The sequence below is a fragment of the Schistocerca serialis genome, chromosome 11 (genome assembly GCF_023864345.2).
Source record: "Schistocerca serialis cubense isolate TAMUIC-IGC-003099 chromosome 11, iqSchSeri2.2, whole genome shotgun sequence".
Classification (NCBI taxonomy): Eukaryota; Metazoa; Arthropoda; class Insecta; order Orthoptera; family Acrididae; genus Schistocerca; species Schistocerca serialis.
This window is the reverse complement of record NC_064648.1, coordinates 185952719-185975891: the sequence shown is the minus strand read 5'-3', so window position 1 is coordinate 185975891 and position 23173 is coordinate 185952719. Positions and strand designations below refer to the sequence as shown.

General features: G+C 46.5%; 1 protein-coding gene and 1 non-coding gene across 2 annotated transcripts in view; both read right to left on the bottom strand.

The window, feature by feature from the left end:
* The window catches only part of LOC126426626 (period circadian protein), a 195944-nt gene that overhangs the window by 122772 nt on the left and 49999 nt on the right, over nt 1-23173 (bottom strand). The window contains exon 2 of the mRNA XM_050088515.1: nt 4112-4280. Within this exon, the coding sequence (XP_049944472.1) occupies nt 4112-4263 (152 nt within the window). The 5' untranslated portion in view covers nt 4264-4280. The remainder of the gene's footprint in view (nt 1-4111; nt 4281-23173) is intronic.
* Trnas-cga (transfer RNA serine (anticodon CGA)) lies at nt 828-903 on the bottom strand. Its single transcript has one exon. It is a non-coding gene; the product is annotated as a tRNA-Ser (tRNA).

Genomic DNA, 23173 nt, shown 5'->3' with positions numbered 1-23173 from the left:
ATGGCAATTGAATCTCAATGTAGACAAGCGTAATGTGCTGCGAATACACAGAAGCAAAGATCCTTTGTCATTTATCTACAATATAGCAGGTCAGCAACTGGAAGCAGTTAATTCCATAAATTATCTGGGAGTACGCATTAGGAGTGATTTAAAATGGAATGATCATATAAAGTTGATCGTCGGTAAAGCAGATGCCAGACTGAGATTCATTGGAAGAATCCTAAGGAAATGCAATCCGAAAACACAGGAAGTAGGTTACAGTACGCTTGTTCGCCCACTGCTTGAATACTGCTCAGGAGTGTGGGATCCGTACCAGATAGGGTCGACAGAAGAGATAAAGAAGATCCAACGGAGAGCAGCGCGCTTCGTTACAGGATCATTTAGTAATCGCGAAAGCGTTACGGAGATGATAGATAAACTCCAGTGGAAGACTCTGCAGGAGAGACGCTCAGTAGCTCGGTACGGGCTTTTGTTGAAGTTTCGAGAACATACCTTCACCGAGGAGTCGAGCAGTATATTGCTCCCTCCTACGTATATCTCGCGAAGAGACCATGAGGATAAAATCAGAGAGATTGGAGCCCACACAGAAGCATACCGACAGTCCTTCTTTCCACGAACAATACGAGACTGGAATAGAAGGGACAACCGATAGAGGTACTCAAGGTACGCTCCGCCACACACCGTCAGGCGGCTGCAGAGTATGCATCTAAATGTAGATGTAGAAGCCAAGTTCTTTCAGAGATGGAAATGGTAGTCTGGCCATTATGTTACGTGCCGAACGCCTATACTACTAAACTGCTACAAACACCGAGTACCAGTGAAACTGTGTGCCGGACCGAGACTCGAACTCGGGACCTTTTGCCTTTCGAGGGCAAGTGCTCTACCAACTGAGCTACCCAAGCACGACTGACGCCCCGTCCCGTCATCACAGCTTTACTTCCGCCAGTACCTCGTCTCCTACCTTCCAAATTCTGCAGTAGCTCTCCTGCTAACCTTTTCCAGAATGAGATTTTCACCCTGCAGCGGAGTGTGCGCTGATACGAAACTTCCTGGCAGATTAAAACTGTGTGCCCGACCGAGACTAGAACTCGGGACTTTTGCCTTTCGAGGGCAAGTGCTCTACCAACTGAGCTACCCAAGCACGACTCACGCCCCGTCCTCACAGCTTTACTTCCGCCAGTACCTCGTCTCCTACCTTCCAAACTTTACAGAAGCTCTCCTGCGAACCTTGCAGAACTAGCACTCCTAAAAGAAAGGATATTGCGGAGACATGGCTTAGCCACAGCCTGGGGGATGTTTCCAGAATGAGATTTCCACTCTGCAGCGGAGTATGCGCTGATAAACTTCCTGGCAGATTAAAACTGTGTGCCGAACCGAGACTCGAACTCGGACCTTTGCCTTTCGGGAGAACACCCCGCCATTTTCAAGGCAAACTGCAACGGGTAGGCGACGTACATCCAAATTGAAAAAACCTCGGTTCTCCGACAGAATCAGGAAAGATAACAAACACACTGAACACTAGTGCCACTGAAGATGACCAAAGTCAGAGCTATCGGTAGTGAGACTACGAATTCGCAGGTGAGATAGCACTGACTCTGTCCCTCTGTTTTTTGACAAGGAGAGAGCCGGATTCCAAACAGAGTTTAAACAGAAACCTCCATCCCTGTTAACAAGGTTGCTCGCTAATTTAATCTCAACTGCCTCCCTAATGACACTGTCCCAGTAGCCGGACGTGCATACCAATATCTCGGTGTTATTGTATAACATGGGGTGTCCAGTATCCAAGCAATGTTCGGCAATAGCAGATCTACTTGGCTGCTGTAATCGTGTGTGCCGTTTATGCTCAGTACATCGGTCCTCCACGGTCCTGATAGTTTGACCAATATATGCCATGCCGCAGCTACAAGGAATACGATATACACCCGCCTTACACAGTCCAAGATCATCCTTAACAGAAGTCAGAAGTGCTGTTATTTTAGATGGAGGTCTGAAAACACATTTCACATCCTATTTCTACAAAATACGACCGATCTTGTTGGAAGTGTTCCCTACGTAAGGCAAAAAGGCAGTAGACTTAGGTGTCGACTCAGAATTATCATCAATCACCCGATCTACAGTTGGTCGATATCGCAACGCACGTTCAATCTGTCTATCACTATAACCATTTTGACGAAACGTAACTTCAAGATGGGACAGCTCAGTTGGCAAAGTCTCAGCGTCAGAAACTACATGTGCCCTGTGTACCAAGGTACGAAGTACCCCTTCACGCTGAGCCGGATGGTGACAACTATTAGCCTGTAAGTACAGATCGGTGTGAGCACGTTTCCTGTAGACTGCATGTCCCAATGATCCATCATCATTCCTCCTAACCAACACGTCGAGAAAGGGAAGGCAACCACCCTCCACCGTAAAACGATGAAAGTGTTACCAGGCTGGATTCCCGGAAGTTATTTGATAGTTGCTATAATTAGACAGAAATACGAGGGTCAGTCCAAAAGAAAGGCACACTATTTTTTTTTTAAATCCGTCTTTTATTCTACATGTTTGAAAGTCTTACAGTGTGTAGATACATCCTTTAGGAACAATATTTTCATTTCTCCACATAATTTCCATCCCTCTCAACTGCCTCACGCCATCTTGGAACCAGCGCCTGTATACCCGCACGGTACAATTTTGGACCAACCTGTTGGAGCCACTGTTTGGGAGCATGCACAAGGGAGTCATCATCTTCAAACCTTGTTCCACAGAGAGACTCTTTCAGTTTCCCAAAGAGATGACAGATACACGGAGCCAGGTCAGGACTGTAAGGCGGGTGTTTCAGTGTTGTCCATCCGAGTTTTGTGACCGCTTCCACCTTTTTTTGACTGACGTGTGGCCATGCATTGTCGTGCAACAGCAAAACATCCTGCTTTTGCCGATGTGGTCGAACACGACTCAGTCGAGCTCAAAGTTTCTTCAGTGTCGTCACATATGCATCAGAATTTACGGTGGTTCCACTTGGCACGACGTCCACAGGCAAGAGTCCTTCGGAGTCGAAAAACGCCGTAGCCATAACTTTTCCAGCAGAAGGTGTGAATTTTTTTTTCTTGGGTGAATTTGCACGATACCAATCCATTGATTGCCTCTTCGTCTCTGGTGAAAAATGATGGAGCCATGATTCATCACCTGTCACAATTCTTCCAAGAAATTCATCTCCACCGTTCACGTAATGTTCCAAAAGATCGATGCATACCGTTTTTCTTGTTTCTTTGTGAGCCACTGTCAACATCCTGGGAAGCCACCTGGCACAAACCTTTTCTAACGCCAACACCTTCAGTATTCTGCAAACACTTCCTTCCCCTATCACAACGTAGTGTGACAATTCGTTCACTGTGATGCGTCTGCCAGCAGTCACCATCTCATTAACTCTCTGCATACTGTCTGGAGTGTGTGCAGTACGAGGCCTGCCGCTGCGAGGACAATCCTCAATATTGCCGTGCCCGCTTTCGCCACATAACCTGCTTGCCCACCGACTAACTGTACTGCGATCGACAGCAGCATCTCCGTCCACCTTTTTCGACCTCCTGTGGACGTTTCCCATTGTCTTGTTTCCACAGCACAGGAATTCTATGACAGCACGTTGCTTCTGATGAACGTCAAGTGTAGCAGCCATCTTGAAGACATGCTGTGACGGCACCACTCACGGGAACAGGTTGAACTAAGTTTGAAAACAAGCGGGAAGGCTGTATCTACACACTGTAAAACTTGCACACAGGCAGAATGAAAACTGTATTTTTACAAACATAGTGTGCATTTCTTTTGGAGTGACCCTCGTAAGTAGTTAGTGTGGGCCGTTTCTGCGCCAATTATTGGAGGTGCCAAGCAAGAAAACTAAAATATTAGAGGGTGGGGGTGGGGGAAGGGGTTAAGAGAATTTATGCTTCAGAAGGGGGGTGCGACTGGAAAACTTTGAGAACATCTGATCTATTCCACAGCCCCTCACAGAGTGCTCTGACGGATGTGAGCAGGTTACAGTCTGCTCCGCCCACTGTATTTTGAGTTTGGCGCAGATGGCAGTACGAGAGGTTTCGGCTTCAGCGCCGGCGGCATCTTCAGGAGCGTGCTTACTGACCTGCGCTGCGACTGGCTGTTGCCCACGGAGCAGGCAGAGTCCGGCGCCTTGCAGGAGCGGCTCGCTACGGACGCGGAGGTCGCCCCGGCGGCGGGGGAGGCGGTGCCCGGTGCTGACGCGGCCGTCGACGGCGCCTCTCGCTCCTCCTTCATGGCGGCGGCGGGGTACACTGCAACCAGGAAAACACCCACGTCACCAGGGAGCACGACGGGACGAAACCCAGTCTGGAGCTGCAGCTCGCAAAGTATCCGGCAATCAGACCGTCAATGATATACATCGTCCGTACAAAAGTTCCCACACTGGTTTTCTTCCTGGCGTACGAAAAAATGGCTGACATCGAAATAAGTGTACAAGGAATAGAAAAGCAACTGAAATCACTCAACAGAGGAAAGTCCACTGGACCTGACGGGATACCAATACACAGAGTACGCGAAAGAACTTGCCCCCCTTCTAACAGCCGTGTACCGCAAGTCTCTAGAAGAACGCAAGGTTCCAAACGATAGGAAAAGAGCACAGATAGTTCCAGTTTTCAAGAAGGGTCGTCGAGCAGATGCGCAAAACTATACACCTATATCTCTGACGTCGATCTGTTGTAGAATTTTAGAACATGTTTTTTGCTCGAGTATCATGTCGTTTTGGAAACCCAGAATCTACTATGTAGGAATCAACATGGATTCCGGAAACAGCGATCGTGTGAGACACAACTCGCTTTATTTGTTCATGAGACCCAGAAAATATTAGATACAGGCTCCCACGTAGATGCCATTTTCCTCGACTTCCGGAAGTCGTTCGATACAGTTCCGCACTGTCGCCTCATAAACAGAGTAAGAGCCTAGGGAGTATCAGACCAGCTGTGTGGCTGGATTGAAGAGTTTTTAGCAAACAGAACACAGCATGAAACTTCCTGGCAGATTAAAACTGTGTGCCGGACCGTGACTCGAACTCGGGACCTTTGCCTTTCGCGGGCAAGTGCTCTACCAACTGAGCTACCCAAGCACGACTCACGCCCGGTACTCACAGCTTTACTTCTGCCAGTAGTACCTCGTCTCCTACCCTCCAAACATTACAGAAGCTCTCCTGCGAACCTTGCAGAACTAGCACTCCTGAAAGAAAGGATATTGCGGAGACATGACTTAGCCACAGCCTGGGGGATGTTTCTAGCTGTAGGACGGGCCGTGAGTCGTGCTTGGGTAGCTCAGTTGGTAGAGCACTTGCCCGCGAAAGGCAAAGGTCCCGAGTTCGAGTCTCGGTCCAGCACACAATTTTAATCTGCCAGGAAGTTTCATATCAACGCACACTCCGCTGTAGAGTGAAAATTTCATTGTAGAACACAGCATGTTGTTCCCAATGGAGAGACGTCTACAGACGTTAAAGTAACCTCTGGCGTGCCACAGCGGAGTGTTATGGGACCATTGCTTTTCACAATATATATAAATGACCTAATAGATAGTGTCGGAAGTTCCGTGCGGCTTTTCGCGGATGATGCTGTAGTATACAGAGAAGTTGCAGCATTAGAAAATTGTAGCGAAATGCAGGAAGATCTGCAACGGATAGGCACTTGGTGCTGGGAGTGGGAACTGATCCTTAACATAGACAAACGTAATGTATTGTGAATACACAGAAAGAAGGATCCTTTATTATATTATTATATGTTAGCGGAACAAACACTGGTAGCAGTTACTTCTGTAAAATAACTGGGAGTATGCGTGCGGGACGATTTGACGTGGAATGATCATATAAAATTAACTGTCGGTCAGGTGGGTGCCAGGTTGAGATTCATTGGAAGAGTCCTCAGAAAATGTAGTCCATCAACAAAGGAGGTGGCTTACAAAACACTCGTTCGACCTATACTTGAGTATTTCTCTTCAGTGTGGGGTCCGTACCAGGTTGGGTTGACGGAGGAGATAGAGAGGATCCAAAGAAGAGCAGCGCGTTTCGTCACAGGGTTATTCGGTAACCGTGACAGCGTTCCGGAGATGTTTAGCAAACTCGAGTGGCAGACTCTGCAAGAGAGGCGCTCTGCATCGCGGTGTAGCTTGCTGTCCAGGTTTCGAGAGGATACGTTTCTGGATGAGGTATCGAATACATTGCTTCCCCCTACTTATACCTCCCGAGGAGATCACGAATGTAGAATTAGAGAGATTCGAGCGCGCGCGGAGGCTTTCCGGCAGTCGCTCTTCCCGCGAACCGTACACGACTGCAACAGGAAAGGGAGGTAACGACAGTGGCGCGTAAAGTGCCCTCCGCCACGCACCGTTGGGTGGCTTGCGGAGTATAAATGTAGATGTAGGAATGTAGCATTGGATGTCTCCGCACAGCTCATGTAATTTGCGTAAACAACGCGCCACTGATTTGCACACACGCTGACGCCCCCAGATGGTGACACTGGTGCGTTGCAAAGGATTTACAGGAGGCGAATTCGCTCTACGATTTTTAGCCTCCGCCTAAATCGGTGATCCCTCGATGCCTCAGAACGTGTCCTACCAACCGATCCCGTCTTCTAGTCAAGTTGTCCCACAAATATATCTTCTCCCCAATTCTATTCAGTACCTCCTCTTTCGTTATGTGATCTACCCAACTAATCTTCAGCATTATTCTGTAGCATCACATTTCGGAAGCTTCTATTCTCTTCTTTTCTAGACTATTTATCGTCCACGCTTCACTTTCAGACATGGCTACACTCCATACAAATACTCTCAGAAATGACTTCCTGACACTTAAATCTATACTCGATGTTAACAAATTTCTCTTCTTCAGAAATGCTTTCCTTGCCATTGCCAGTCTGCAATTTATATCCACTCTACTTCGACCATCATCAGTTATTTTGCTCCCCAAATAGCAAAACTCCTTTACTACTTGAAGTGTCTCATTTCCTAATCTAATTCCCTCAGCATCACCCGACTTAATTCGACTACATTCCATTATCCTCGTTTTGCTTTTGTTGATGATCATCTTATATCCTCCTTTCAAGACACTGTCCATTCCGTTGAACTGTCTCTGACAGAATTACAATGTCATCGGCGAACCTCAAAGTTTTTATTTCTTCTCCATGGACTTCAATACCTACTCCCAACTTTTCTTTTCTTTCCTTTCCTGCTTGCTCAATATACAGATTGAATAACATCGGGGATAGGCTACAACACTGTCTCACTCCCTTCCCAAGCACTGCTTCCCTTTCATGACCCTCGACCCTTATAACTGCCATCCGGTTTCTGTACAAATTGTAAATAGTCTTTCGCTCCCTATATTTGAACCCTGCCACCTTCAGAATTTGAAAGAGTATATTCTATTGTCAAAAGCTTTCTCTGTATACGTTCAATATCCCCTGTTGGTCCTAGCTGGTACGGGTCACACACACTTGATCAATAGTCGTTGTAGACTGACTGCACTTCCCCAGTATTCTACCAATGAACCGAACTATCACCCACTTTACCCACCACTGAACCTATGTGGCCCTTCCATCATATCCTTACAAATACACCCAGGTATTTGTATGAATTGGCCAGCTGCAACAGTAACTCGCTGATGTTATAGCCATAAGATCGTTTTTTTTTTTCGTTTTTTAAGTGCAAAATTTTACATTTCTGAACATTTAGATCAAGTTTCCAATCTCTGCATTGAAATCTTATCAAGATGTGGCTGAATATTTACGCAGCTTCTCTAAAATAGTACTTCATTATACACAACTGCATCATCTGAAAACAGCCTGATGTCACTGTTGATATTGTATACTGGTAGTGGGTGCCTCTCTCCTGTTTTACTTTCCACATTATAAAACGTCGGCAAGAGAAAGAGAGAGATCAGGCTTCGGGATTGCGTTCTGTTTCATGTAAGCGAACTGTTTCCGAAATTTTAACTCGTCAACTGATGATAAGTACTCATCATTCGAAGAACACTGAAACACGAGTTTGAATGTACCGTTGAAAACCATTTCGTCCGAATATCAAAAAACACATAGCAGTTATAACCAGCTCGCCGATCACATCTACATCTACATCCATATTCCACAAGCCACCTGACGGTGTGTGGCGGAGGGTACCTTGAGTACCTCTATCGGTTCTCCCTTCTATTCCAGTCTCGTATTGTTCGTGGAGAGAAGGATTGTCGGCATGCTTCTGTGTGGGCTCTAATCTCTCTGATTTTATCCTCACGGTCTCTTCGCGAGATATATGTAGGAGGGAGCAATATACTGCTTGACTCTTTGGTGAAGGTATGTTCTCGAAACTTCAACAAAAGCCCGTACCGAGCTACTGAGCGTCTCTCCTGCAGAGTCTTCCACTGGAGTTTATCTATCATCTCCGTAACGCTTTCGCGATTACTAAATGATCCTGTAACGAAGCGCGCTGCTCTCCGTTGGATCTTCTCTATCTCTTCTATCAATCCTATCTGGTACGGATCCCACACCAGTGAGAAGTATTCAAGCAGTGGGCGAACAAGCGTACTGTAACCTACTTCCTTTGTTTTCGGATTGCATTTCCTTAGGATTCTTCCAATGAATCTCAGTCTGGCATCTGCTTTACCGACGATCAACTTTATATGATCATTCCATTTTAAAGCACTCCTAATGCGTACTCCCAGATAATTTATGGAATTAACTGCTTCCAGTTGCTGACCTATTTTGCAGCTAAATGATAAGGGATCTATCTTTCTATGTATTCGCAGCACATTACACTTGTCTACATTGAGATTCAATTGCCATTCCCTGCACCATGCGTCAATTCGCTGCAGATCCTCCTGCATTTCAGTACAATTTTCCATTGTTATAACCTCTCGATACACCACAGCATCATCTGCAAAAAGCCTCAGTGAACTTCCGATGTCATCCACAAGGTCATTTATGTATAATGTGAATAGCAACGGTCCTATGACACTCCCCTGCGGAACACCTGAAATCACTCTTACTTCGGAAGACTTCTCTCCATTGAAAATGACATGCTGCGTTCTGTTATCTAGGAACTCCTCGATCCAATCACACAATTGGTCTGATAGTCGATATGCTCTTACTTTGTTCATTAAATGACTGTGGGGGAACTGTATCGAACGCCTTGCGGAAGTCAAGAAACACGGCATCTACCTGTGAAACCGTGCCTATGGCCCTCAGAGTCTCGTGGACGAATAGCGCGAGCTGGGTATCACACGACCGTCTTTTTCGAAACCCGTGGTGATTCCTACTGAGTAGATTTCTAGTCTCCAGAAAAGTCATTATACTCGAACATAATACGTGTTCCAAACTTCTACAACTGATCGACGTTAGAGATATAGGTCTATAGTTCTGCACATCTGTTCGACGTCCCTTCTTGAAAACGGGGATGACCTGTGTCCTTTTCCAATCCTTCGGAACGCTACGCTCTTCTAGAGACCTACGGTACACCGCTGCAAGAAGGGGGGCAAGTTCCTTCGCGTACTCTGTGTAAAATCGAACTGGTATCCCATCAGGTCCAGAGGCCTTTCCTTTTTTGAGCGATTTTAATTGTTTCTCTATCCCTCTGTCGTCTATTTAGATATCTACCATTTTGTCATCTGTGCGACAATCTAGAGAAGGAACTACAGTGCAGTCTTCCTCTGTGAAACAGCTTTGGAAAAAGACATTTAGTATTTCGGCCTTTAGTCTGTCATCCTCGGTTTCAGTACCATTTTGGTCACAGAGTGTCTGGATATTTTGTCTTGATCCACCTACCGCTTTGACATGAGACCAAAATTTCTTAGTCTTTTCTGCCAAGTCAGTACATAGAACTTTACTTTCGAATTCATTGAATGCCTCTCGCATAGCCCTCCTCACACTACATTTCGCTTCGCGTAATTTTTGTTTGCCTGCAAGGCTTTGGCTATGTTTATGTTTGCTGTGAAGTTCCCTTTGCTTCCGCAGCAGTTTCCTAACTCGGTTTGTGGCACAAGACGGGATCGGTTGGTAGGACACATTCTGAGGCATCGAGGGATCACCAATTTAGTATTGGAGAGCAGCGTGGAGGGTAAAAATCATAGAGGGAGACCAAGAGATGAATACACTAAGCAGATTCAGAAGGATGTAGGCTGCAGTACGTACTGGAAGATGAAGAAGCTTGCACAGGATAGAGCAGCATGGAGAGCTGCATCAAACCAGTCTCTGAACTGAAGACGATGGGAGAGTGTCACAGAGATATCGAAGAACTGAAATGGAAGACTCTTTAAGACAGACATAAACCATCCCGGGGAAGTCTCTTAACGAAGTTCCATGAACCGCCTTTAAATGGTGACTCTAGGAATATACCACAATCCCATACGTATAGCTCACATAGGGTATTCAAACAATCACTCTTCCCGCAGTCTGTACGTGAAATGGAACGCGGAGGAACCCTAACGAGTTATACAATGGAACATACCCTCTGCCATACACCTCGCGGTGGTCTGCAGAGTATAGATGTAAATAAATAAATGTCGTGTGACTAGGGCCTCCCGTCGGGTAGACCGTTCGCCGGGTGTGAGTCTTTCGATTTGACGCCACTTCGGCGACTTGCGCGTCGATGGGGATGAAAAGATGGTGATTGGGACAACACAACACCCAGTCCCTGAACGGAGAAAATCTCCGACCCAGCCGGGAATCGAACCCGGGCCCTTGGGACTTAAATTCTGTCGCGGTGACCACTCAGCTACCGGGGTCGGATAGTATAGATGTAAAACTTCGTGGCAGATGAAAACTGTGTGCTGGACCGAGACTCGAACTCGGGACCTTTGCCTTTCGCGGGCAAGTGCTCTACCATCTGAGCTACCGAAGCACGACTCACGCCCGGTCTCACAGCTTCGCTTCTGCCAATACCTCGTCTCCTACCTTCCAAACTTTACAGAAGCTCTCCTGCGAACCTTGCAGAACTAGCACTCCTGAAAGAAAGGATATTGCGGAGACATGGCTTAGCCACAGCCTGGGGGATGTTTCCAGAATGAGATTTTCACTCTGCAGCGGAGTGTGCGCTGATATGAAACTTCCTGGCAGATTAAAACCGTGCAAGCTTCTGTAAAGTTCGGAAGGTAGGAGACGAGGTACTGGCGGAAGTAAAGCTGTGAGGACGGGGTGTGAGTCGTGCTTGGGTAGCTCAGTTGGTAGAGCACTTGCCCGCGAAAGGTAAAGGTCCCGAGTTCGAGTCTCGGTCCGGCACACAGTTTTAATCTGCCAGGAAGTTTCATATCAGCGCACACTCCGCTGCAGAGTGAAAGTCTCATTCCAGTATAGATGTAGATAGTACAGCTGTAGATGTAGACGCGCATCACTTCTGTCTATTGCGCAGTCATAGCGTGGTCTGTGCCAACACCTCTGGCCCGGAAATGCATTGCCGGCCAACAGTTGCCTGTAATATTGCCTAACATGTCGCTGCAATTTCTGTGGCTAACAATGTTGCTGGTCAACATGGTCGGAATAGCTGTGGACTTTCTATGAGCCGCGTTAATACGTTCCGTATAATACCTTGCTACTGGCTTAGCGCGCTTTGTAATATCTACTGTTATGCTGGCTCTTTACTAACGTTTTTTGAGCACCTGGCTCATCCATCTCTGGTCTCCGATGGCACCCATCTCAGCTTGAAGACTTCTGCCATCAGCACGGATAAGGAAAGAAAGAAAAAAACTCATAGAATTGGGAATCTGTCACATACATTCTCTTAGGTGCTAGTATCTATTTGTTTAACAGCACTGCGTCAGCCCAGTCATGCACACACCATGTCCATCAACAACCAGCCGCTGTCTGAGCAAACCACGACAAGAAAAAATAAACACATAAAAAGGCGACTGTAAGTGCGTCATAAACGTAATAGTATCCCTAGATATAAACATGTTTACAGTTTGCTTCACTGACTGTATGGCTAAACTGGAAATAAACACACACGACGAAAATCGTCAATAAACTTCATTTCTTGAATTACGACGTCTTTCTTCGAAGGATTTATTTCGCAACCAGTTTTGCTTTTCAGTGCGACAGTATTTTCTCTCAGTATAACTATGCAGTAGGCACTTAAGTGATGCTATGCAATTGCGTAGCGTGTTTCCCTGCACAGCTTTGGACTTTTACACACTGCACGCAAACTGTGAAACTGTCACTCGATGTTTCAACTAATCATCAGAAATACATCCTAATTGCATCATTGAAGTTTCATATTGTTTATTTATACTTAATTAATGGTATTAAAAAAAAAGAAGATATTTGTGTTTCTATTGATACAAACAAGTACAGTATTATGCATGGTGCAGCCAGCAGATCATATTATTCATCAGATACCATTGGAATTAAATACAAAGGTCATTTATCGTGAAACTTAAATGGACAAGAGGTCACACGCATAGCTCAGTTGAACTTTGTGGCCCTTCACTGATCACAACTGTAAGACGTCGTGGTCTCCTGACCTTCATCACTTACATACTTCCGCCCTCACAATCATATTCTGCACATCTAGACGCTTCATTCGAACCCAAACTCGATAAGATAAAGTCAATGTTGTATGAATTCATGTAAACGATATGCAAATAACTAGTAAATCCCAAGTGCGCACCATGGTTGAAATACTCGAGGCTGGCGTACATACACACACACATTCAAGACATGACAGTCACTACAAGCTTTTAGTTCGGGAGAGGCAAAAACCGCACAACAGGACGCCAGTCCCTTCAGAGGACGTTCCAGCCTATCTATGTTGGCCGGTGACCGCCCATAGAGCAGACAGCAGTTGCCTGAGTGAAAGAAGGAATGACCCCGTGTTTGGCTTAAAAGCAAATTCCGCTACAGTGTGTGGCAGCGGCCAGCCTACGCATTCTTTACACATGGCACGCAGTTTCAGAGATTTTCACAGGGAGACAGCAAACACCAAACGCCAATACTACAGATTTCCGGATTGGTCGCCTCAAACAAAATGTCATTCTCCCGTTTTAGAAGAGCAATGCCGATTGGCAGACGATATTTCTGACGCCTTGAGCTGAAGGAGTAACGGAAGAGACCGAAAGATATACCCCTTCACGTCCGGCGTGGAGAGGCCCCGTTCCGTCGTCGCTCTTGGAGCGAGGAACAAGTCTCTCCTCAGTACTTCACTGGGAGAGCACCTTTGTCGAGAGCGAATCGGAGTGCGACTCTACATTGAGCCCTCAGGATTAAGCATCATTCACTGTGTTGGCCGACACACTTATTGTGCGGTGTGAACGGACAGAGTTATAGTTAAACGCCTGCGAGCGAATTTTTGAGTGGCATCGCGGTGGACTGGTTATCTGACCGGTGTACCACGCCAATAGTTAGACTAGGGGCGAATAGGAGTCCTCGACTTCATCAAGGTGTAGGGAGAGTTTGATTGGCGAAGGTGAATCCAGATAGAACGAGAGTTGTCTTATTTGTCGGCAGCGAGCGGCGCAGACAGCAGTCATCGCAGCTTACCATATCGTGCGCTACAGCTCTTGCGAGCCCCATATTTCTTCCACGACAGTACAGTTCACTGCATTTCACACGCGACAGCGTCGACCGTACCTAGCAACATTCTAACGGACAAGATTGGTCTCTGCAGTGGGCGGAGATGTGTGAGCGGAAATGCTGACGTAATCGGCGCTACCAACACAAACTGTAACATTTAGCTTCGCCACATAGCCTTGACACTACAAATGTTAGGACGCTGGCGTTGGCAGAAATGAAAAAAACAAGGAATTCGACATGAGGCGAAGTGTTCCAGACCCATTGGACACCTTTTATTGTGCAGTAAAATTGTGCAAGATGTTCGAAAGTATGAGGAAAATAGGGGTACGTTATAGGGAGAGAAGGGTAGTATACAATATGTACAAGATTCAAGAGTGAATAATAAGAGTGGACGACCAAGAACGAAGTGCTCGGATTAAAAAGGGCGTAAGACAGGGATGTAGTCTTTCGTCCATACCGTTCAACTGTTACATCGATGAAGCAAATGATTCAAATCGCTCTGAGCACTATGGGATTTAACTTATGAGGTCATCAGTCCCCTAGAACTTAGAACTACTTAAACCTAACGAACCTAAGGACATCACACACATCCATGCCCGAGGCAGGATTCGAACCTGCGACCGTAGCGGTGGCGCGGTTCCAAACTGTAGCGCCTAGAACCGCTCGGCCACCCCGGCCGGCTCGATGAAGCAGTGATGGAAATAAAAGAAAGGTTCAGCAGTGGAATTAAAATTCAAAGTGAAACTGTATCAATGATACTATTCGCTGATGACACTGCTATCCTGAGTGAAAGTGAAGAAGAGTTGCACGATATGCTGAGTGAAATGAACAAACTAATGAGTGCAGAATACGGATTGACAGTAAATCGAAGAAAGATGAAAGTAACGAGAAATAACAGAAAAGACTATGGTGAGATTACCAGGATTGATGATCAAGAAGTAGATGAAGTTAAGGAATTCTGCTACCTAGGCAGCGAAATAACCAATGACGGACGGAGCAAGGAGGACATCAAAAGCAGACTAACAATGGAAAATAGGGCATTCCTGGCCAAGAAAAGTCTACTAGTATCAATCATAGTCCTTAATTTGAGGAAGAAATTTCTGAGAATGTACGTCTGGAGCTCAGCATTGTATGGTAGTGGAACATGGACTGTGGCAAAGCCGGAACAGAAGAGAATCGAAGCATTTGAGATGTGGTGCTATAGACGAATGTTGAAAATTAGGTGGACTGATAAGGTAAGGAATGAGGAGGTTCTACACAGAATCGGAGATAAAAGGAATATCTGGAAAACACTGATAAGGAGAAAGGAGAGGATCTTAGGACATCTGTTAAGACATCAGGGAATGGTTTCCACGGTACTAGAGGGATCTTTCGAGGGAAGAAAACTGTAGAGGAAGACAGAGATTGGAATACATCCAGCAAATAATTGAGGGACGTAGACAGCAAGTGCGATCTGAGATGAAGAGGACATGAATTCGTGACGGGCCGCATCAAAGCAGGAAAAAACGCAGTTACCATTGTAAGGAAAGTGGTTATCGCCAAGCGTAAATGTACCGCTTTCCTTTCAGTTCTTCCTTGCTCTAAGGGGCACAAGCAGGCTGCTACCATGTTCATCTACAGAATATCTAATAACAAATCAGTACTTAAACATACAGCTCTAAACCCAGCAGTATACAGGGTGGTCCATTGATAGTGAGTGGGACAAATGTCTCACGAAATAAGTGTCAAACGAAAAAACTACAAAGAACGAAACTTGTATAGCTTGAAGCGGGAAACCAGATGGCGCTATGGTTGGCCCGTTACATGGCGCTGCCGTAGGTCAAACGGATATCAAACGCGTTTTTTAAAAACAGGAACCCCCATTTTTTATTACATATTCGTGCAGTACGTAAAGAAATATGACTGTTTTGGTTGGACCACTTTTTTCGCTTTGTGATATATGGCGCTGTGATAGTCACAAACATAATGGCTCACAGTCTATGACGAACAGTTGGTAACAGGTAGGTTTTTTAAATTAAAATGCAGAATGTAGGTGCGTTTGAACATTTTATTTCGGTTGTTCATATGTGATACATGTACCTTTGTGAACTTATCATTTCTGAGAACGCATGCTGTTACAGCGTGATTACCTGTAAATACAACATTAATACAATAAATGCTCAAAATCATGTCCGTCAACCTCAATGCAGTTGGTAATACGTGTAACGACATTCTTCTCAACAACGAGTAGTTAGCCTTCCGTAATGTTCGAACGTGCATTGACAATGCGCTGACGCATGTTGTCAGGCGATGTCGGTGGATCACAATAGCAAATATCCTTCAACTTTCCCCACAGAAAGAAATCCGGGGACGTCAGATCCGGTGAACGTGCGGGCCACGGTATGGTGCTTCGACGACAAATCCACCTGTCATGAAATATGCTATTCAATACCGCTTCAACCGCACGCGAGCTATGTGCCGGACATCCATCATGTTGGAAGTGCATCGCCATTCTGTCATGCAGTGAAACATCTTGTAGTAACATCGGTAGAACATTACGTAGGAAATCAGCATACACTGCACCATTTAGATTGCCATCGATAAAATGGGGGCCAACTATCCTTCCTCCCATAATGCCGCACCATACATTAACCCGCCAAGGTCACTGATGTTCCACTTGTCGCAGCCATCGTGGATTTTCCGTTGCCCAATAGTGCATATTAAGCCGGTTTACGTCATCGCTGTTGGTGAATGACGCTTCGTCGCTAAATAGAAAGCCTGCATAAAATCTGTCATCGCCCCGTAATTTCTGTTGTGCCCAGTGGATCTGTACAAGACGTTCAAAGTCGTTGCCATGCAATTCCTGGTGCATAGAAATATGGTACGGGTGCAATCGATGTTGATGTAGCATTCTCAACACAGACGTTTTTGAGATTCCCGATTCTCGCGCAATTTGTCTGCTACTGATGTGCGGATTAGCCGCGACAGCAGCTAAAACACCTACTTGGGCATTCTCATTCGTTGCAGGTCGTGGTTGAAGTTTCACACGTGGCTGAACACTTTCTGTTTCCTTAAATAACGTAACTATCCGGCGAACGGTCCGGACACTTGGATGATGTCGTCCAGAATACCGAGTAGCATACATAGCACACGCCCGTTGGGCATTTTGATCACAATAGCCATACATCAACACGATATCGACCTTTTCCGCAATTGGTAAACGGTCCATTTTAACACGGGTAATGTATCACGAAGCAAATACCGTCCGCACTGGCGGAATGTTACTTGGTACCACCTACTTATACGTTTGTGACTATTACAGCGCCATCTATGACAAAGCGAAAAAAGTGGTCCAACTAAAACATTCATATTTCTTTACGTACTACACGGATATGTAATAAAAAATGGGGGTTGCTATTAAAAAAAAGAACGCAGTTGATATCCGTTTCATCTGAGGCAGCGCCATCTAGCGGGCCAACCGTAGCGCCATCTGATTTCCCGCTTCAGGCTAGACAAGTACAGTTCTTTGCACTTTTTCGTTTGATGCTTATTTCGTGAGATATTTGGCCCGGTCACTATCAATGGACCACCCTCTATTTACAATGTGAAGCTGATATTTTTACAAAAAAAAAAAAAAAAAAAATGGTTCAAATGGCTCTGAGCACTATGGGACTTAACATCTGTGGTCATCAGTCCCCTAGAACTTAGAACTACTTAAACCTAACCAACCTAAGGACATCACACACATCCATGCCCGAGGCAGGGTTCGAACCTGGGACCGTAGCGGTCACGCGGTTCCACACTGTAGCGCATAGAACCGCTCGGCCACTGCGGCCGGCGATATTTTTACAGGCCGGCACGTCGGTATTTGTTCCGTCGATATTATCAATCCTTTCCTCGACGTATCGGAAGTCGATAATAACACCTTTTACATATCGATGTATCGGATTGCCGAGATTATAAGAATAGCAAGTGTGCTAGTGTGGAGCGCAGGCACGCACGCGTGTGTAGGTCGCGGCTACGCCACGTGAGAGCCACGTCTCGTGCGCAGAGCCAGCCAGCCCGCGGCCTTGGTGCTTCGCCAGCCGTGGAGTGGAGTGGGGCAGGACACTTCGCTGGGCACGTGGCCCGTGTTCCCCGTATAACAGCCTGCGTCCCTCACCAGCTGCGGTGCCGCTAACGCCGTTAAAACCTGTAGCAGTGCCCAACAGCTTATTCGGTGTAAGGCGCGCGAATGAACCCAGTCCGTTGTCCTCGATGGTGAGTGTTCATCGGAAGTGAGGGTATCATCTGGAGTGCCCCAGGGAAGTGTGGTAGGTCCGCTGTTGTTTTCTGTCTACATAAATGATCTTTTGGATAGGGTGGGTAGCAACGTGCGGCTGTTTGCTGATGATGCTGTGGTGTACGGGAAGGTGTCGTCGTTGAGTGACTGTAGGAGGATACAAGATGACTTGGACAGGATTTGTGATTGGTGTAAATAATGGCACCTAACTCTAAATATACACTGCTGGCCACCGTAAATGCAACACCAAGAAAGACAAGAGGTAGCACAACAAAATTTATTTTGTAGATAACATGTTGGCCAAGTATCAACTGATTACGTTTACAGACGTCTGTGGCATGTGGTTCCTGCCAGAATCAGTAGCCAGAGTAGCCGCCATTGTTGGAGATGACCGCTGCCACACGTCTCGGCATTGAGTCAAAGAGACGTTGGATGTGTTCCTGGGGTACAGCAGCCCAAGCAGCTTCCACACGCTGCCAAAGATCATCTGGTGTGGCAGCTGGGGATGTAATCTGGGTCACTCGTTGAGCAACCATGGACCACATGTTTTCTATCGGCGAAAGATCCGGAGAGCGAGCCGGCCAGGGAAGCAATTCAATCTGGTTATTGACGAAGAACCTTTGGACAATGCGTGCCACGTGTGGTCGCGCATTATCCTGTTGAAATATGGCTGTAGCCGAGCCCTGAAGGTAAGGAAGGTCAACTGGCTCCAGCACCTCGGATATGTAGCGCCGGTTATTTAAAGTACCGGCAATGCATACTAGAGGCGTGCGAGAGTAATATCCAATACCGCCCCATACCATAATACCCGGTGCAAGACCAGTGTGGCGGTGCATAATGCAGCTGCCCAGCATCCTCTCTCCACGGTGTCTCCACACTCGAATCCGACCATCGTGGTGCTGCAGACAGAAGCGTGCCTCGTCAGTATAGACAACGTCATTCCATTCTGCCGTCCACATCCGTCTGTCATCACACCATTGGCGACGGAGACGTGTGTGGTTCTGCGTCAGTGGTAGACGAAGCAATGGACGTCTTGCGGACAGACCACTCTGCTGCAAACGGCGTCGAATGGTACGCGCAGACACTGGATGTTGCGTTACAGACGCAATATGCTGTGCTACGGTTCGGGATGTCACTGAGCGATCCGTCACTGCCATGCGCACAATTTGCGTATCAGCACGTGCAGTGGTGCACCGAGGTGAATGCGATCGACCACGTCGGTCCGTCGTACCCTCCTGCATCCAATGGTCACATATCCGCATCACAGTTGTTTGGTTTCGTCCAACACGACTAGCGATTTCTCTGTATGATAATCCACAATCTCGGTAAGCCACTATCCTTCCTCTGTCGAACTCGGATACTTGATCAAACGATGTTCGCTGTTGTCTACGAGGCATAACTGATCGTCTTGTGAAACAACCACAAGGTAAACACACGTGCCGAACGTACACTCGTCGAAATCGCCAAGCCTTAAATGGCGCCATGAGGTGGCGCCACAGGCGCGCGTGATGTGCGTCTGCGCTGAAATTCTAATCAGTCGCATATCTCATCGCTGCAAACCCATGGTGTAAATTTCACTTAATTCGGATGCTTCCTTCAGGGTGTTGCATTTACGGTGGCCAGCAGTGTAGATAAATGTAAATTAATGCAGATGAATAGGAAAAAGCATCCCGTAATGTTTGAATACTCCATTAGTAGTGTAGCGCTTGACACAGTCACGTCGATTAAATATTTGGGCGTAACATTGCAGAGCGATATGAAGTGGAACAAGCATGTAATGGCAGTTGTGGGGAAGGCGGATAGTCGTCTTCGCTTCATTGGTAGAATATTTGGAAGGTGTGGTTCATCTGTAAAGGAGACCGCTTATGAAACACTAATACGACATATTCTTTGGGATCCCTATCAGGTCGGATTGAGGGAGGACATAGAAGCAATTCAGAGGCGGGCTGCTACATTTGTTACTGGTAGGTTTGATCGTCACGCGAGTGTTGCGGAAATGCTTCAGGAACTCGGGTGGGAGTCTCTGGAGGAAAGGACCCGTTCTTTTCGTGAATCGCTACTGAGGAAATTTAGAGAACCAGCATTTGAGGCTGAGTGTAGTACAATTTTACTGCCGCCAACTTTCATTTCGAGGAAAGACCACGAAAGATAAGATAAGAGAGATTAGGGCTCGTACAGAGGCATATAGGCAGTCATTTTTTGCCTCGTTCTGTTTTGCAGTGGAACAGGGAGAGAAGATACTAGCTGTGGTACGAGGTACCCTCCGCCACGCACCGTATGGTGCATTGCGGAGTATGTATGTAGATGTAGAAGTAGAATGTGTTTCAGTGGGTATCGGTCTCTACATTTTACGTCACCGCACGGTATCGATACGGTCAATTCGTCGCTAACGTAACTGAAAGTGTGACAAATCTTTCTACCGGGTCGTTATAATTAAACTTTCCGTATTTAACACGGTAACTAACTACCGTACGAGTACCAAACTTGGTAACATTAATGTCGATTACAGGGGTAAGAGACATAAGGCAGAATCAATTCAACTGAAACACCTTTAATGTGCTGCTGCTCTATATCATACCAGTACATAACACCACCATTAGTGCAACAAAATTGGCTCAGTATGGGGTCCATCACAAGAAACTGAAAGCGCAGGATTGCATTCTGTAAAGCAGAACCAAGCATGAAACTTTCTGGCAGATTAAAACTGTGTGCAGGAGCGACACTCGAACTCGCGGCCTTTGCCTTTCGCCGGCAAGTGCTCTACCATCTGAGCTACCCAAGCACGACTCACGCCCCCTCCTCACACCTTTAGCCGGCAGGTGTGGCCGTGCGGTTTAAGGCGCTACAGTCTGGAACCGCGCGACTGCTACAGTCGCAGGTTCGAATCCTGCCTCGGGCATGGATGTGTGTGATGTCCTTAGGTTAGTTAGGTTTAAGTAGTCCCAAGTTCTAGGGGACTGATGACCTCCTCAGAAGTTAAGTCCCATAGTGCTCAGAGCCAATTGAACCATTTTTGATCCCTTTGTTGTCCATTTGTCTGTCGGGCAGTTGAGTATTCTTTTTCTCAGGGGCAGAAACTGATGCCTGAGTCTGCAGTCTCTTGGCGGTGTGAAAAATTTAACAGTGACAAAAACGAAACAAACGAACAAGGGAACTTAAAACGTTCACGTCGACACGTAACGACACAGACCAAAGATACTACTGACGCTGGCTGAGATAAGCGAAACAGTGGAATGTCGGGAGAGTCCACTTGAAGGGAAGTGACCCAGGCACGCGAACAATGATACGGCACGCTGGGCTAACAGCCACACTTCAACTAAGAATATTATCATACTGCGCAGAGGCAAAGACTGCCGAAGATCGTCCAACACTAACATAACTTGCTCTCTCTCTGACGTGCACATCGATGAGTTACAAAAATAAAAATGACATGACGACATTACACCGTTTCCCCTCCTGGATAACTGGAGTAGGTTTGGCGACACGCAATGAGTGCAAGTGGGATCTAATAGGACGACTTGCACCGGGCAATCGAGCCCCACAAAATTATTATTACCATCACCATCATCTATACGCATAATTAAGTTAGTAAGGGGGTCTCCGAGGGCCAGTTCTAATTCGCAGTTGTCTTTTTTTTCCAAATTCTTCTTTCTTCCTTCCGGCGATCTAGGGTCCACGTCAATTCAATTGTGTCCTTTCCGAGCTCTGGCTGCCGCCCATTGAGCCGGCACGGTAGCTCAGCGTGTTCGGTCAGAGAGTTAGCAACCCTCTGTAATAAAAAAAAAATTAAAAAAAAAAAACTGAGTTAACCGATCAAAGACGAGCTTAAACGGATGTCTTACGACGTCCGCCCCGAGTACATACAACGAACGAAAACGAACAAAATGAGAATAAAAAATAAAAAAAATTGCTCCCTACATCTCCATCTACGTCTACATAGATACTGCGCAACTCGCCGTATAGTGCGTGGCGGAGGGCACCCTGTACCACTACAGGTCATTTCCTTTCCTGTTCCACTCGCAAATAGAGCGAGGGAAAAGCGACTATCTATATATGTCTCCGTGTGAACCCTAATTCCTCGTATCATCTTCGTGGTCCTTAAGCGCTGTGTACGTTGCCTGCAGTAGAATCGTACGGCAGTCAGCTTCAGACCCCTGTTCTCTAAATTTCCTCAACAGTTTCCAGAATGAGATTTTCACTCTGCAGCGGAGTGTGCGCTGATATGAAACTTCCTGGCAGATTAAAACTGTGTGCCGGGCCGAGACTCGACCTCGGGACCTTTGCCTTTCGCGGGCACGGGTGCTTGGGTAGCTCAGTTGTTAGAGCACTTGCCCGCGAAAGGCAAAGGTCCCGAGGTCGAGTCTCGGTCCGGCACACAGTTTTAATCTGCCAGGAAGTTTCCTCAACAGTGTTTGTCGTTAGGAATTTCGCCTTCCCCTCCAGGGAACCCCATTTGAGTTATGCGAAGCATCTCTCTAGCACTTACGTGTCGTTCGAACCTACCGGTAACAAATCTAGCAGCCTGCCCCTGAATTCGCTCGATGTCTCCCTCCAATCCGTCCTGGTACGGATCCCAAACACCCGAGCAGTACTCACGAATAGGTCGCGCCAGCGTCCTTTGCAGGTGAACCACATTTTCCTAAAAAAAAAAAAAAAAAAAAAAAAAAAAAAAAAAAAAAAAAAAAAAATCCGCAGTGAATCATTGGCCTTCCCTACCACAGTTCTCAGATGCTCGTTCCATTTCGAAACGCTTCGCAACGTTACGCCCAGGTATTTAAACGACTTGACTGTGTCAGGCAGGACACTGGTAATACTGTTTGCGAACATTACAGGTTTGATTTTCCTACTCATCCGCTTTAACTTACATTCTTCCACATTTAGAGCTACCTGCTATTCATCACACCAACTGCAAATTTTCTCTAAGTCGTCTTGTATCGACCTACAGTCATTAAACTTCACACATTGCCGTACAATACAGCATCATCAGCAAACAACCGTAAATTGCTCCCCACCCTGTCCGCCATATCATGTATTTATACATAGAACAACAGCGGTCCTATCACACTAACCTGGGGCACTCCAGAAAGATACCGTTGTCACTAATGAAAGTCGCCGTCGAGGACAACATACTGGGTTGTATTACTTAAGAAATCTTCGAGCCGCTTCGATATGTGTGAACTTACTCCAGAGGCCCCCCATGAACCATGGACCTTGCCGTTGGTGGGGAGGCTTGCGTGCCTCAGCGATACAGATGGCCGTACCGTAGGTGCAACCACAACGGAGGGGTATCTGTTGAGAGGCCAGACAAACGTGTGGTTCCTGAAGAGGGGCAGCAGCCTTTTCAGTAGTTGCAGGGGCAACAGTCTGGATGATTGACTGATCTGGC